The sequence below is a fragment of the Telmatherina bonti genome, assembly GCF_933228915.1.
Source record: "Telmatherina bonti genome assembly, chromosome: 17".
In the NCBI taxonomy this organism is placed as follows: Eukaryota; Metazoa; Chordata; class Actinopteri; order Atheriniformes; family Telmatherinidae; genus Telmatherina; species Telmatherina bonti.
In genome coordinates, this window is record NC_136615.1 from 29,042,701 (window position 1) to 29,058,437 (window position 15,737).

At 39.1% G+C, this 15,737-nt stretch overlaps 1 protein-coding gene across 1 annotated transcript in view; it reads right to left on the minus strand.

Moving 5' to 3' along the window:
• The window catches only part of LOC306768150 (uncharacterized protein), a gene marked incomplete at both ends in the record, with an annotated part of 129,882 nt that overhangs the window by 8,469 nt on the left and 105,676 nt on the right, over positions 1 to 15,737 (minus strand). The window contains 17 exons of the mRNA XM_079256382.1: positions 145 to 198; positions 3,132 to 3,185; positions 6,506 to 6,559; positions 7,789 to 7,825; positions 7,982 to 8,035; positions 8,111 to 8,164; positions 8,435 to 8,488; positions 9,969 to 10,051; positions 10,880 to 10,933; positions 11,057 to 11,110; positions 11,195 to 11,302; positions 11,460 to 11,513; positions 11,602 to 11,655; positions 14,568 to 14,621; positions 14,751 to 14,804; positions 15,044 to 15,151; positions 15,297 to 15,350. Coding sequence (XP_079112508.1) covers positions 145 to 198; positions 3,132 to 3,185; positions 6,506 to 6,559; positions 7,789 to 7,825; positions 7,982 to 8,035; positions 8,111 to 8,164; positions 8,435 to 8,488; positions 9,969 to 10,051; positions 10,880 to 10,933; positions 11,057 to 11,110; positions 11,195 to 11,302; positions 11,460 to 11,513; positions 11,602 to 11,655; positions 14,568 to 14,621; positions 14,751 to 14,804; positions 15,044 to 15,151; positions 15,297 to 15,350 — 1,038 coding nt within the window. The remainder of the gene's footprint in view (positions 1 to 144; positions 199 to 3,131; positions 3,186 to 6,505; positions 6,560 to 7,788; positions 7,826 to 7,981; positions 8,036 to 8,110; positions 8,165 to 8,434; positions 8,489 to 9,968; positions 10,052 to 10,879; positions 10,934 to 11,056; positions 11,111 to 11,194; positions 11,303 to 11,459; positions 11,514 to 11,601; positions 11,656 to 14,567; positions 14,622 to 14,750; positions 14,805 to 15,043; positions 15,152 to 15,296; positions 15,351 to 15,737) is intronic.

Genomic DNA, 15,737 nt, shown 5'->3' on the forward strand with positions numbered 1-15,737 from the left:
AATTTTGGACTTTCTTCAATGTCCATCTGGAAATCTTTTTACAAAGGCCTAACTGAACACATATGAATGTAAAGAAATCTGACAATAACAATTAGGATCTGTTAACCGGAGCAAAGTGGAATTCAGATATCTTTGTAAACTCACCGGCAGACCCCTCCTCCCAGGCACTCCAGGCAGACCTTGGTAGCCTTTCAAACCCTGCAGGAAAAATGAACCTTGATCAGTCCAGCATAAGACTCTTTGCTTTACTGAACAAAATGTCTCCCCTTTAAAATGTATTTACATTAAAAAACAAATAAAAAACAATATATGAAAAAAATACAGCAAACAGAAAAAAAGACTGGCACAAAATTAATTTATTATTTAATATGAAATAAATGAATAGAAATAAATTATTAAAGACGAGTACAAATATGGAAATTAATACATAAGAATGAATAAAACAAAATAAATATAATGATAATAAAACAAGTCAGAAATGGTTTGATACTAATTTGCAACACCAGGCGTAAATGGGTTAAATGTCAAAACACAGCAAAACACTGATCTGGAAAAAAGTATTCCTGAAAGATGTGTGTTTGATGTGCAGGTGGTTGAGGATATCATACCTGTAATCCAAACAAACCCTGCAGCAGAGGAGAAAGCAGAGGAAGAAGAGGACATTTTAATGATTTGGCTCCATGAAGTCTGTAACAAAGCAGTTGTCCATTACATAAAATGTTAAGTAAGAAAGAAAAATCTAATAAAAATCCAAAGAAACTTGCATGACACATTTGGGTTTTGTTCTTTAGGCAGATTTTTTACAGTAAATATTCATAAAATTACACAAATGTTTGTTTATTGATATTTACTGATGTAATTTGTCTTTCAGATATCTGTGAAAGAAAAGACTTGATGTTTAAAAGCAGATGCTGTGTGTAAATGTGCAGATGTGGTAGATGGTAAAATGTAGAGACGGGACATTGGTAACAGAAGCACCGTAGCCTGTTTCCTTCAAATGAGACGGACTTGGTCGAAACACTGCAGCCTATGTGAAATCTCTGCCATCATGTGACCGATGACGTGTGACTCTTCGTACGCCCCGACCATAGAATGTATATGAATATATATGAATATATATGTAAGTGCTCAATCATAGACTGTATATAAAAAGATGGACGGAGCCTCCATGATGTCACCCATAGGTTTCTGAAGAGCTAAATTAAAGCTCGGTGGGCGGTTCATACCATCGCCATCTTGGCAGGGGCATGTGTGCTGTCTCGCCTAGAAAATACAAATATGGGCAAAGAGGTGGAGCTGAGAGGGGGGCTGTGAGTGTCATGGTGGATGATTGACATCGAGCGAACTCCCAGCTTTCTGTAGCTAAGAGCTAACCCCGAGATAACAGGAGCTAACCAGCTAATGGAGGTAAGCGGTCTAAAGCTAAGTCACGTTGTTAACCAGCTAAAAATTGCTGTTGTTCTGTGTTCTTCTTACTTGATGCGGGTGCCTGTCAATCAAAAGGACACGCCCCTAAATATGACAAATTTTGAGATTAAATTACTTTTAAAATGGTGAGTTAGAAAAATTTCACTCCCGCCACAGTTGTCAACTGTTATTAAACCGAAAATAGATTTTTGAACCAGGCGGTAAACATGTTTATTTCTGCTGTGAAGTTGGTCTTTTTAACATGGAAGTCTATGGGGATTCGCTCTGTTTTGGAGCCCCTAGTGGATGAAGGGGGAACTGCAGTTTTATACACTTCCGCATAGGCTTCACTTTGTATCTAAATCACGTGTTATAAAATCCAATGAATAACAGAACAACACATTGAGCTATAACTAACACACCGAGAAGACAGAATGTTACAACGCTTATAGAGAAGACGACCCCTCAGAATGAAGACTGCAAGACTGACTGAACTGTTTGTGTTGGAGAAATGAGAAAATCTGTGCCTGTAATAACTACAGCTGACCACCAGATGTCACTAGTATGGTCTATTTTAAGCCTATTTAAGGCTTTGAGGCTTCAATCAAATTGAAGCCTCAAAAGCTTCGCAAGGCTTCACCGACTCATCTCCAGTAAAATGGCCTTTAGCTCGACTGCCTGGGGTCCTCCTCCTGGGTGTTCAGGCAAATGTTTCCCTGAGGGCCTGAACACTCTTTAAAGGTTCCAGGGGAGACAATAAGACAGATGGGTGGGGCTCAGGCTAAGGACTTTAGGTTGGGATATGGTTTTAGTTTTAGTTATGTATATTCATATTGTCTGTGGGAAGATATTTTGGCCCAATCAGCAACAGAGGAAATGAAATGGGGCCATTTGGCCCATTGGCGAGGGCTGCTGGTGGAGGCTGAGTTGTGCCACAACCGTCTGGTGTGATCCCCTGGTCTATTACTTACCCCTGCACAAATAAAAACTTTTGGATTGGAGTCTTTGAGTGGGTTTCACTGATTCCAGCCGCTCACATGGGCAAGCATTCTTCACAAAGTCATTTTCAGACAGTTTACATGTGAAGGTTCTTCCACATTGGGGTGATAGTCATCTTCGCTGCCTGAACAAAAAGCAGCGGCTTGTTTTCTTTGCTTTCTGCATTTCTAACCGACTTGCGGGATGTTTTGAGCTGATTAGTTGTTGAGACTTACAAATTAAACAGTGAAATTCTCTTTTTCCTATTAAAAAACGTTTAATCTGCCGCATTAGGAAGCAGTCGGCCAAGACGCTCCAAATATCAGAATTCCACAGTTTCTCTGGATACTGTGAAATAGTTTCATAAATGTATTAAAAGAAAAAAGAAACTATAAATATTAGTAATATATCACATAAACAACTATTTTGAAAACTACAGTTTTCATTGTAAAATCAAGAAGTTAAAAATAAATTTTAAATGATGAATAATTTACAAAGTTGTTTTTACACAAAAATATTACAAAAGTAAAAGCTCCTGATTAAAAACTTATAGTAATTATAAAGTACAGACATTAATGTGCTCTTAAAGGAAAAACAAAGTAGTTCACAGACATGATGAGAATAATATCCCACTTTATTCCCCTCGACAATAAATATATCTGTATAACTTTCTGAATCCTGCAAACATGGTTTTGACACATAAACCCGTAGAGTAAAAAGAAAAATCCTATATTTCCGACACTTACAGGCAGTCCAGGCATCCCTGGCGAACCCCTCGGTCCTGATAAACCAATGTTGCCCTAAACCAGAAAAAAGGACACACACTCATTATGAGGAGGGAACAACAGGGAATATACAGTTACATAAAGAAAGAAACAGTTTTAAAGCACAAAACCTAATGCACTATGACATACTGTTTTCATAGATGATCACAGTTAGGGTTTTGTTTATCAACTAAAGGAGTTTATATGGAAGAAAAGTCTCCAAACCAGCCGACCAGAAAGTCTTTTTTCAGTTTTTCAGCCTGACGGCCATGATGACCCTGAATGTTTTTTAGACTACAGGCCCTGTCGTACATTAACCCCGTATAGCCCAATGTGACATATTTGATACATGCTGTTTCTGAGACATTTTCCATCACTGTGTGGTAAAAACTGCTCAAAATCCCTTGAATACAATCTGGTACTGGTATTCTGCCTCCCAGTATGGTACCAGGGAGCAGAAATTACATAAAAATCTTGATAAAAAGTCATGTCAATAATCAACTCCAGCCCTCAAGCACTATAGAGAGAATTTTGTTTCTTTATTATCCAATCAAATAAGTTAGATTTGAAACCAAAAATGATTTTTGAGAGCAAAAAAAACAAGTGAGAATCAATTTTTTTTGTAGAGATAGAAACAAATCAGGTTCCGGTTAAAAAAAAATATATATTTAAGAAAGCATACTTCTCCAACTTCAATCAAAACTAATGTTTTCAATCAAAACTAATGTTTTCTATCAAAACTACTGTTTTCTTCCATCAAAACTAATGTTTGTAAGTCAAAAATGACAACCATTGTATTGTGCATAAAAATAAGTCCTCTTCTCTTTACAGTTAAGTTGGAGAAGTATGCTTTCTCAGATATTTCCAGATAATATCCAGATATATTTTTTTAATTGGAACCTAATTTGTTTCTATCTCTACAAAAAAAAAAAAAAAAAAAAAAAAAAAAATTGATACTCACTTTTTTTTCCTCAAATATAATTTTTGTGTTCAAATTTAACTTATTTGATTGGATAATAAAATTCCTCTCCATAGAGCACCAGTATCATGCAGGTTTTTGTTGTCTCCATGCTCCCACAAACCTGAAGCAAATGAATGAACAGGTTGATTAGAAGCTGAATCAAGTGTGTTGGTGCAGGGAAACAACAAAAACCTGCCAGATATCCATGTCTGTTGGGCAATCATTGTCAAATGACTGAAAATAATTTGATTGACTCAAGTCTGTAGATAAATAAAAAGGCAACTGAACTTCCTTTCGTGCTCATCTGAAAAAGGTTTTCTGGGAGCTCAGAACAAACAGGTTCTTCGGATGTTGTGTGTGACATCATCCATCTCTCGAAGCTTCAGGTTGTTGTTTCTTTAACACAATCCTTACAGGAGTTTTTTGGGGTCCAAAAAGGTGAGAAAAGGTTTTTTTTTTTTTTTTTTTTAGCAACTCCTGGTTCTATTTGAAGTCCTTTTGTAAACTGATGATGGGTCAGTTTGAACCTGGACATCCCTCAAAGCTCAGTCAGGAGAGATGAAAGTTCTTTTGATTACAGGTTAAATCCTGAGAACAAAGCAAAGTTGTCTTCTTTCTCCAAGCACTAAAGGTTCAGTATGGGATTTAATAACTGGATTGTGAGCTGATTAGATCAATTATTTCTTATCTTCAGCAATCTCTTTATGTCATGCATCACAACATGCTTCAGACAAGCAACATTTACTGATGCAAACAGGTTGTAGGAGTGAGTCGGCGAAAGAAGCAGCAACGCTTCGTCTTCTGCTGCTCTGCTGAGGTGTGTTCTGGCCTTAACAACCTCCTGCTGCATGCTACATGTGTGGAAAGACCAATGTTCAGTGGTGTGCGGTCAGGGTTGGCAGTGCCTTACCAAGGCAGAAAGAAAGAAATGTAAGAATTCCATTTTAGTAAATAGTTTATATATCTTTCACTTTTACAATTATTATCTTTATTATCATATTTCAGATGATAATTTTCTGTAGCCTGTAGTACATCCAGTCACCTTTAAATTTATTTATACCCTTTCATTAAACAAAATGCTGAATTTATAACAGTCACTCAAATAAGTAGAGAATGACAAAATAAACAAAAAAGAAAAAAACTGCTAAATTATACATTATTGATAGAAGACACTGTTTTTTCATTTAATTGAGTAAAAGAAACAAAAACAAACAAACAAACAAGCAAGTCGGTCCTGGACAAATTAGAGCACTTTTCTGTTGAACAGTGGGATAAAATACCTGTCAACAGGTGCAGAAAACACCTGACTGCAGTGGAAACATCAAAAGTTTGATGAACAAAATATTAGTTTATGAGTGATGTAACATGTATCTTTTTTTTTTATCATATTTGTTTGCTTTTAAAAATAATGTATTAATATTCATAAATTCTTTATTTTTTTTTATAATTTTAGTCAATTTCAGCTTATTTTATTTACTTATTTTATTTTTTATTTCAGGTAGTTGTTTTTTTCCTTCTTTAATGGGAGGCTATGATTAAATTTGAGGACGACTGTATCAATATGAAAACTGAAGGCATTTAGTGCTTTTTATACCTCAATAAAAACGACTCAACAGCACCTCCTGCTGGCCAGGCAGAGAAGCTGCACAACACACCCTTGTGTTGAAAAGTAGGCACTGTGCTGCACCTTTTCCTCTCATATCATTTTAACGGTGTGTTCTCGCATGCTCAGTCCGTTCCCCCATATAAACTCATTTACATAAGAAGGTAGATCACCACGCTGCCTTTTTACTGCACTTTGCCAATTGACGCTTCGCTTTCAACATTGGCTGACGTTCTGACCAGAGGGATGATCCTGCGAGAGGCTTAAACAATTTTCAACTTATTTCTTTTGGGGGAAAATGCCAAAATGTGTTACTGGCTGTTATGAAATACAAAGTTAAAAAATCTGGGAACTGATAATGAATAATTTAGCTTTGCAAGTTTTAAGATCTTGATATCGTTAGATTAAGCAGGCACTTACCTGCCTACACATTTATATGATTATTTGTTTGGCCAGCGCAGTTTGCGACTGTCTGCCTACCCAACCCTGGAGCTCAAGGCCTGCTAATGTTTAATGAGCGAAGCAGCATTCATTATGTGTACCTGTTCTCCTTTTATGCCTGGTGGACCTGGCAACCCTACTGGACCACGAATACCCTGAAAAATAAAACATTTGCAATGTTTCTGGCAAACCAAATGAATTTTAAAAAAATCACATTCACTTCATTCTCAGTCTAGCAATTTTCTTTCCTTTATTTCCTGCGAGATTACCATCAAATTTCCAGTCGTTTCCTTTCCAGACTGCTTTCAACTAAAAATAACATCAACTTCAGTAAATAACAGCAGAACCTACTTTTATGCCGTCAAGCCCAGGTGATCCTGACAAGCCCATGTCTCCTTTCTCACCCTGCGCACACAAACATGCATTTTAAACCCTCTGCAAACAGTCGAGGAAAAGTATCCTAAAAACGTCTGATTCCGGTAATATTAACTCATCCTATTCATCTGCTGTTATATTAACACAATGGGTTAAAATCAACTAATTATTTGCAAAATCCACACTGTATGTAAAACCTGTCACACATATTATCACGCTGATGTAAAGGCTGCTTGAGAACTGCTTCGTCTGTGGTAAAACCGTAGACTGATGGATGGAGTCACCACGACTCCACCCATACATTTCTGAAGAGCTGAGTTGAAGCTCATTGGGCGGTTCCCACCGTCGCCATCTTGGCAGCATTACGAGTGTCGTATCTCCAGGAAAATAACAAAATATCCAAAGAGGTAGAGCTGAAAGGGGGGCTGTGAGTGAGGGAGGTGGATGATGAATGTCAATCAAACTTCGACCTGCATGTAGCTAAGAGCTAACCAAGCTAACCCGGAGCTAACAGGAGCTAAACAGCTAACAGAGGTAGACGGGCTAAAGTTAAATCCCGCTGTTAACTAGCTAAAAAATGCAGTTGGGCTACACTCTGCCTTTTTGCAGCTGGTTATTGGTGACCTGTCAATCAAAAGGACACACCTCTAATTATGCCCACTTTTGAGATTAAATGACTTCTAAATAGATATAGAAAAAATTACTCCCCCCACAGTTGTCATGAAGGTAAACCTGACCTGGTAAACCTAAAGTGTTCTTTTTTTTTCCTTTGTACCAGGCTGTAAACATGTTTTATTTCAGCAGCAGTTAACACTTAAATGTTGCACCAAATAAGATTTCAACGTCAAAAAGTTGGTAATTCCAACGTGACACAGAGACATCCATCCGTCACCATGGTGATGATGATGATGGAAAACAAAGCATGTGTCAGAACGAGTTGGATGATAATGTTTATTTCAGTGCACACCTTTGTCACACAGTTCTGTCTCCATCACCAACAACACAGAATTCTTCTATATTGTTTTATTCTTGACTGATGATCCTGACTATCAGGCTTACTTCATGTTCATACTGAGTACAGAGTTCTGGACGATCCGGCGCTCGAAGTGCACTGATGAAAGCGTTGCTCCGATTCTTTGTTTTTTTTTAAAGTTTTTAATGGTTTTCTTATTAATAGAACAATGACCAGGAGTTGTGCTTTAATCATTTTTGCAGGGTTTGGATTGAAATGCAAAGCTTTACCTGAGTCCCCTTTTCACCTTGCTCCCCCGGCTCTCCCCGTAAGCCAGGGAGTCCCTTGGTGGAACAACAAACAAACACGAAGTAAACAAATCAATGATTTGTCAATAAAATGTAACTTATTACTTTATACAGAATGTTTTCTCTATAAACTAACTGAACTGGCAGAAAGAAATTTCAGAGCTAACGTGGGGATATGGTCAGTTTTCTTACGATGAATCCAGGCCAGCCAAGAAGACCCAGTGGTCCAATGTCTCCAGTTTCACCCTGAACGACAAAACACACCCTGTAAGATTATGTGTTGTACATGAAACCCTGTGCTCGTGTTCCTGGATGTCCCACCTTCGGCCCCCTGTCTCCCCTGGTCCCTCTAGCTCCGGCCTTCCCACGTTTTCCCTGTGGATCAGTTTGACGTTTCGGTCAATGTGCAAAAACAAAAGAAAAAGGAATACAGACGGAGCTTTTCATGTTTTATATTACTTGGCTTTTATTTTCTTTAAAGCGTGGCAACACGTCTACTATAAGTCCTGTTTTCAGAATTTAAAAAAAAAAAAATTCTTGCAAATCTGTAAATACAACATTACAAACAGCAATAAAAACTTAATAATAGATTTGTAACACTTTAACCCGCTAAAGGTCCTTAAAACTGAAGCAAAGAGGTCTCACCTTTCGCCCAGCATGACCAGGCTTTCCTGTCGGTCCGACGTCACCATCATCTCCCTGATGGAGTAAAATGCAAAGTAATAAAAAAAACAGGGATTGTTCAGGAATAATTCTCTTTAAATCAGAGGATATTCATATAGCCTCTGCAAGGCTGCATTTGATAAACAAACAAACAAATAAATAAACGTTTTAATGAGATGGTTCCACTACAACTAATGAATTACTGAATTGTAATTAACAATTCATTTATGCTTTACAAAGATAAAATTTTACCCACAATGCATTTGGGGAAGAGAGGTGAGGGTACTGGACTATCATTGAAAAGTGAAAAAAAAACAAACAACTTTACAGGATATTATCTTATAAAAGTTGGAAACCATCAGACAAGACTTCATCTGCCACTGCAGCTTTTTACTCCACTGATGTAATAATATCTACATAATGTAGTGTAATGTACATATTACATATGTAATATTCATCTTCTTATCCACTTATAGCTGACATTTATCCATCTCCTCGTCCCATTTGTCCTTTATTGTTTTAATAAAGTCATACTAAAGCATTTTCAGGTTGTATAAAGCGTATCAAACATAAGTAGAAGACTTGAATAAAAAGCTACTTTCATGTGAAAGAGTTTACCTTCTCTCCTTTCATCCCGTGTTTCCCTTCAGGTCCCGGTTTACCGTTTGCTCCCTAAAAAGCAAGATTTCCATTTATTTATGCTGCTTTTGCTTGTTTTTAGACAAATGTACACTTTACCAGCACTTTTCACCTCGGTCCCACCTGGGCTGCAGTCCTGCAGGTTTTTAATGTATCCGTTTCAACACACCTCACTCAAATGGAATGGATCCAACAGCATTAGAAGTTCTGCACACTGACTCATTCATTTGAGTCAGATGCGTTGGAGCAGGGACACACTGAAAACCACTAGGACTGCAGCCCTCGTGGGACCGAGTTATGGCCCTGCACTTTACTTTTGTGACTGCTAATCCGTAACCCACCACAACCAAAGGACAGATAAACAGGTTATAGTGTCTTTAGGAGGTATTCAACATCATTTATCTCCATTAAATCCAGACAGAAAGCAGAATTTAGTGAGCTTAGCTATAGACTATATCATCACAACAAGCTTGACATCGGAGCAAAACAAAAGAAAAAACTCCCCAGAAAACCCGAATGTATATGCTGTAAATATTTACTGGCCAGTCATTGGTTTGTAGGTTTCCCAGCAAGCCTCTTTAGGCATTCTTTCAAGAAAATCAGCTCCAGTTTCTTCAGCAGGAGTCTTTCTGTCAGTGTATCGCAGTCCTTAAACCATCCATGTTTTCATCCACCTACTTTCTATACCAGGAGCTGAGGTTTATCCAGGCAGCTGTCAGTGGAAAGGTGGGTACCACCATGGACTCGTCACCAGTGCTATATTTACACTACAGCTGGTTTTTTAACAGCTGATGTCTGCGGTTTTGAAGACATTTCCAGGTCTCACCTTCAGCCCCTTCAACAGCTCTTACTAAAACTTGCGTTTATAATGAATCACCTTCTTATAAATCTGAGCAGCTTGTTAGGACCTGCTGATGATAAACACCCCCACAGCGTGCTGCAGGGACGCTCCCAGCGCCACTGAAAACACAAGAGGGTGCTCATGGGTTTAAACTAGTTTTAGTTTAGAATACAATCTAGTTTTCTCTTTCCTTTCTTTGCAGGTTTGTTATGGTGCCGTATTCCTTCCATTTTCTATTGATGAATTTCATGGTGCTCCATCTAATAATCAACGTTTTGATGGCTGCATGGTTCTCTATGCTGACTGCTCAGTGGAGACTCTTGCTCCACTGAGGATTTTAGGTTGAATTTAGTGTGTGTCAAACCAGGAAACTTCTTGCTGCATCTTTCTTCAGACTCAGGAGTTATTCTTCACTGTTGAAGAGGTTGCAGGATGTAACATGGATGCTCTAGTTGTTAGTTTGGAATGAAGGAATGTGGAAAGGTCATGTTATACTGGCCAGTGGATGAAAATAAGTGGTGTTAACTGTGAGTTTGACGCAACTAAATCAAATCCCATCTGCATGGAAACACTTCAACATATTTAAACCTCTTTTTTTAATCTTTGGATGATGTTTGAGTTGGTTCTACATTGTTTTAATCCCACAAATAAACTAGAAAAGATAGAAAAACCTGTTCAGGCTCATCTGATGACACTGTCATTTAGGGCTTTACTACACAGTGAGAATATATACTGCATGTCATCTAAAGTTTACAAAATTTTACTTTTAGACTTCTTTTTTAATTTCATTTTATTCAGTGAAGGGCCACTATAGAATCCCAAACATTCATTTATGTGCAAGACCAGCGCCATGCCAAGTATGTACTGCAGTCAAACAAGTTGCAGCTGGAAAAATGTGATTATATTTCTCTCTCTTGTCTTCCTGCTGCAATCATCCAGACACTTACTAGAGCCCCTACAGGACCAGGAGGACCCCGGAGTCCCGTCTCTCCAGGAGGCCCCTGAGAAGGAGACGTAATAAGCAGATAAGTTAGACCTGAAAATGAAATGTAAATCAGCCTGAAGCTTGTTTTTGGATATGAAAACATTTTGTTGATGCCACTTAATAGTGGTTAAGCTCTCACCTCAAGCCCTGGCAGACCTGAAGGACCTTGGATTCCTGGAAGACCATCCTCACCCTGCATGTGTGATCAGAATTACTGAGGTATACGCGAGATGTGTATGTTAAAAATAGATACGGAAAACATTAAAAGGATTCTAACCGATTCCCCTGGTGGGCCTGGAGCTCCTGGTTCCCCCTTCTGTCCATGTCCACCAGCTTCTCCTTTGGCTCCTGACTCACCTTGAGGTCCGACTTGTCCCACTGGACCCTGCCATGCAGGCATCATAAAAGTGTGATACAAACATTTTCTTTTGCTTCAGATATGTTCATGAAATGGGAATTTATTGATGGTAACAACAAAAAAAAAAAAAAAAACAGGAAAATGCTCTGTATTTGTAATTTAATCTTATTCTAGGGACACTTACAGGTGGTCCCAGCTTGCCAACGTCTCCTCTGACTCCACGTGGCCCACTTAATCCCTGTGAACGTGGAAGAGAAGGAACAATTAATGGCTTTCCTAACAGAACTGAGCAATGTCGTACATGTGAAGTGGAACCAAAAGTTTACCGGAGGACCGTCTGACCCTGGTGGTCCAGGGATTCCTGCTGGACCAGACTCCCCCTAAAGAGATGGATGAAAATGTTTCAGTCTCACTCTCTCACTGGACATTGCAGCTAACCAAAGCAGACAATGATTATTCTACCATGTTGTAACTTTGTAAACTTGTAACTGAACGGTGGAAAATATGGTAATGAGACATCAAAGCTCACCGATGCACAAGGGGAGCAAAAACTGATTTCTGAGGAGAGATCCCAAAAAGAAACTGGTGCGAACTCGTTCTCTTTTACATAATTTGGATGACAAGGCATGAGAGCATTGTTTAGCTGGTGAAAATCTAGGAGGAAAGGCAGCTGGTGGAGGCAGAGTGAGACTCTGCTGGGTACCCATTCATGGTAACTCTGCTTTCAGACCATAACGCATTCTTCTACACCTCCCAGGAAGTTCGAGGTTTTGACTGGAATTTCTAAATTCAATATGATCTCAGGTTCTGGGACTGAAAGCCTGATCCCTGGAGGCAGCATGTCACACCTTACAGAAACTTTTTCACCAGTTTTAGCCTCTCTACACTGGTTCCCTGTTAAATCCAGGATAGACTTTAAAATTCTTCTCCTCACATATAAAGCTCTCCATAACCAAGCTCCATTGTACATAAAAGATCTTATAGTTCCATATATTCCAAATAGAGCTCTTTGGTCTCAGACTGCAGGTTTACTTGTGTCCCCAGAGTCTCAAAGAGTACTATCAGGCTCCCAGTGTGGGTTCGGGAGGCAGACTCCCTCCACACCTTTAAGATCGAGCTGAAAACCTTCCTTTTTCATGACTCCTATAGTTAGGATATAAACATCTCCTGAGGTGGAGTCTGCATGTACGGGACCCAACTGTCCAGGTTATGCCCTTTGCTCTTATAGTTATGGGTAGTCTAGCCATCCATTACTTATGTAGCAATGGGAATGTTACCTGATGCACTGAGAAGTACCTCGCTCTATTTCTCTAATATATCAAGGTATAAATATATGCCAATATTGCCGTCTCTAACTTATTTCTCCTTTTTTCCGCAGGTCTTCCTGAATAAGTACAATTGTACATGTTGTTCTGTCTTTCCTGTTCTCTTCACCCCAACCAGTCCAAGCAGATGGCTGCCCTCCCTGAGCCGGGTTCTGCCGGAGGTTTTCTTCCTGTTAAAGTGGAGTTTTTTCCTTCCCACTGTCGCAACGTGCATGCTCAGGATGGGGGATTGGATCGAAGTCGTGATTTGATGCAATCAGTTGGTTTCTATTCTAGGATATGTATGAATTGGCTTGAAATTATGTGTTTGTAAAGTGGCGCTATACAAATAAAGCTGAATTGAATTGAATTAATTGAAGCCTCAAGTCAGGGATTTTAAGGCCTTGCTAAGTGCACACGTTGACATATTAGTGCTCCTTTAGTAGCACTGGAGTGACCTATAAATAGTTAGTTGTGGCAGAAAGTAACTTTCTAAAGGTCCCTTTATCTGTGTAAAAGGTACAATGTTGTCAACTTTACTGCCTACATATCTCTACATGTCTTTTTGAGGGTGAAGGAGACCATAATAATATGCATTGTAGGAAAGGGAGACATGAAAATGGCAGCACATCTTTGCTGGTTGAATGGAGGCAATACTGCACAACATTGCCCCTGCAGTTTATGGTGGTTTTAGTCCATTTGCAACACCAGGCTACATTTCCGCAAGCATACAAGCGTATAAATGAGCATTACAACTAGTGTATATGGACTTTTTTTCACAGCTGCTTGTTTTATTACATTATATTTGTTAAGCAGATGTGTTAGTCTAAAGCAACTTATAAATAAGAAACTTATTGTGGGGCTCTCCAGAGTCCAGTAACTTTGCCCAAAGACCCTTTTGCATGTGATCTCTTGATGTTTGAGATCTAATTGGATTGAAAGGTGACGATTTAGCTACTGATCAGGAGATATAAGGAGAACTATTCCTTTTTTATACCTGTCAATTCTAATGCATGGTCACAGGGAGGTGGAACCTCTCCCTGCAGCTACTAGGCTAAAAGAAATGGGGTGCACCTTGGACAGGTCACCAGGTCATCCCAGTAGATAAACTAACATGCGTAAGTTTAACAGGTTGTGTATTGTTGCAAGGAGCGCATCAGCTGATTTGGGTGGCACCAGTCAAACTTGGTGCCACTAAGTCTTACTGATGAAATCAAATCAAATCAAAGATACTTTATTTATCCCCGAGGGGAAATTCAAGGATCAAGTCAGCTCATCCAAGGTTAGACATACAGCGGAAGCGGAAAAGATGACATGAGGAAGGATGGGTGGGTGTTGAAAAAAAAAAGAAGTATCTCCACACTTCACCTAAAGGGGGAAGGATAAAGATGCAACAAAAAAACACACCTCTAAGCATAAGCACACATTCAGACAATAAACAACACACAGTATGGGAGGGGGGGTGGGTGGGGTCTCCCAGTAAGTTTCCCAGTCCCAGTACTGAAATACCACTGCACTGCTTTTCTTACACGTCCCCCTACTCCAACAAACCTGATTCAGATTAACAAACTTTCTCATCCAGCTCTTTGTAGCCTGTTAATGAGTAATTCATGAGTAGTTCAGCTGTGTTAAAGTAGGGTTGCATGTAAAACATGCGGGGCAGTGGTACCAGGATTGAGAAGCTAAACCCAAGCTATGGCAACCACAAGAAAGTGTAAAAATGTGAAAGGCCTGTTTGAGAGTAAGTCTTTTGTCCCTTCTGGGATACTGTAGTAACATGGTGGTAAAACATGGCAGAGGATAGAGAAGAGTAAGCTGCAGTATCACAGAACATAAACGGATCATTCACACAATCAAAACTTGATAAGCATTGCTAGTAACAGTCCACCCTCAGCTTGTTCCTACAAGCCTAAATCAAAGAGATGGAAATCAGATCATGCTACAAAACAGGTACTTGCCAACTGCTAGTCTAAATTTATTTCAGTTACCTTCTCTCCCTGAGGTCCATCAAGTCCTGGAGGTCCCCGGGGACCTGTGTTTCCCTATAACAAACACCACAGATAAAGCTACACATTCATATCTGTCAGGGAGATTAGATAACGTCAAATATGGTTTATAATAAACTAATTCAAAAAACATTTTTATGTTTTCCATCCTGGTAAGAAACTCACCTTGAACCCTATGAGACCTGCTGGACCCACCTCACCCATCAGTCCTGGTTCGCCCTGTTACAGACCATAACGTAAAGATGCTGTCCTCTCATACGTTAATGTTCTTACTTCTTAGTGAGGTTAGTTTCTTGTTGACAATACATAATATTTATCTTTCAGGTGATTGAACATAAAAAGGAAAGCATTGAATACAATTTGGATCATTTATTGTAAACAGATCATCTGGAAGCCCAATGAAGTTTGGAGAAACAGGAATTAAAGTCTAACAAAAGTAGATTAAAATCTATGCTCACCATCAGTCCAATGTGGCCTTTCTCTCCCTTTGGGCCCTTGTTACCATTTTCTCCAATGGCTCCCCAGGGGCCTTCTTGACCAGATAAACCAGGGGGTCCAACCGCACCCTTGCCCAGAACAGCACAAGTCTTATCAGAAACTTCAAACATGCTGATTTTCATGTAGAGTTAGATATTCATTCACATTTATTCATATTGAGTCAATTCACAACAACATCATCATTATCATGCATAGTGAGCTGGTCAAGTTCACCTTCTGCCCTTTGGGTCCAGGATCACCAGCTTCTCCAGGAAGTCCAACATCTCCCTGCAGAAGACATGGAGGCAAAAGATAAATGACTTTTATCATCTTCTTCTAGAAACTTTTTACCTACTAACAAAAATAATGACATCCTAAAGAAAAGTTGGGTTTGGAATGCAGTGATACTGTGCATCCAACATATTAAAGGAAATTGTGGCAACAAGATGGCAGAGACGCTGGACCCCACAAAGTCCAGCCCAAGCTTTCATATGTGAAATAATTGTTGAGCCTGGGCATCTGCTGAATGCATTTAGTCGTGAAGTCCTGAAGCTGTAATACACACAGACTCACCAAAATTAAAACAATAATAATAGAAGATAGAAATACGTTGCTGGTCTGATGAGTCTCCATTTCAGCTCCACATTCACATGGTAGGATCAAATTCAGTGGAGA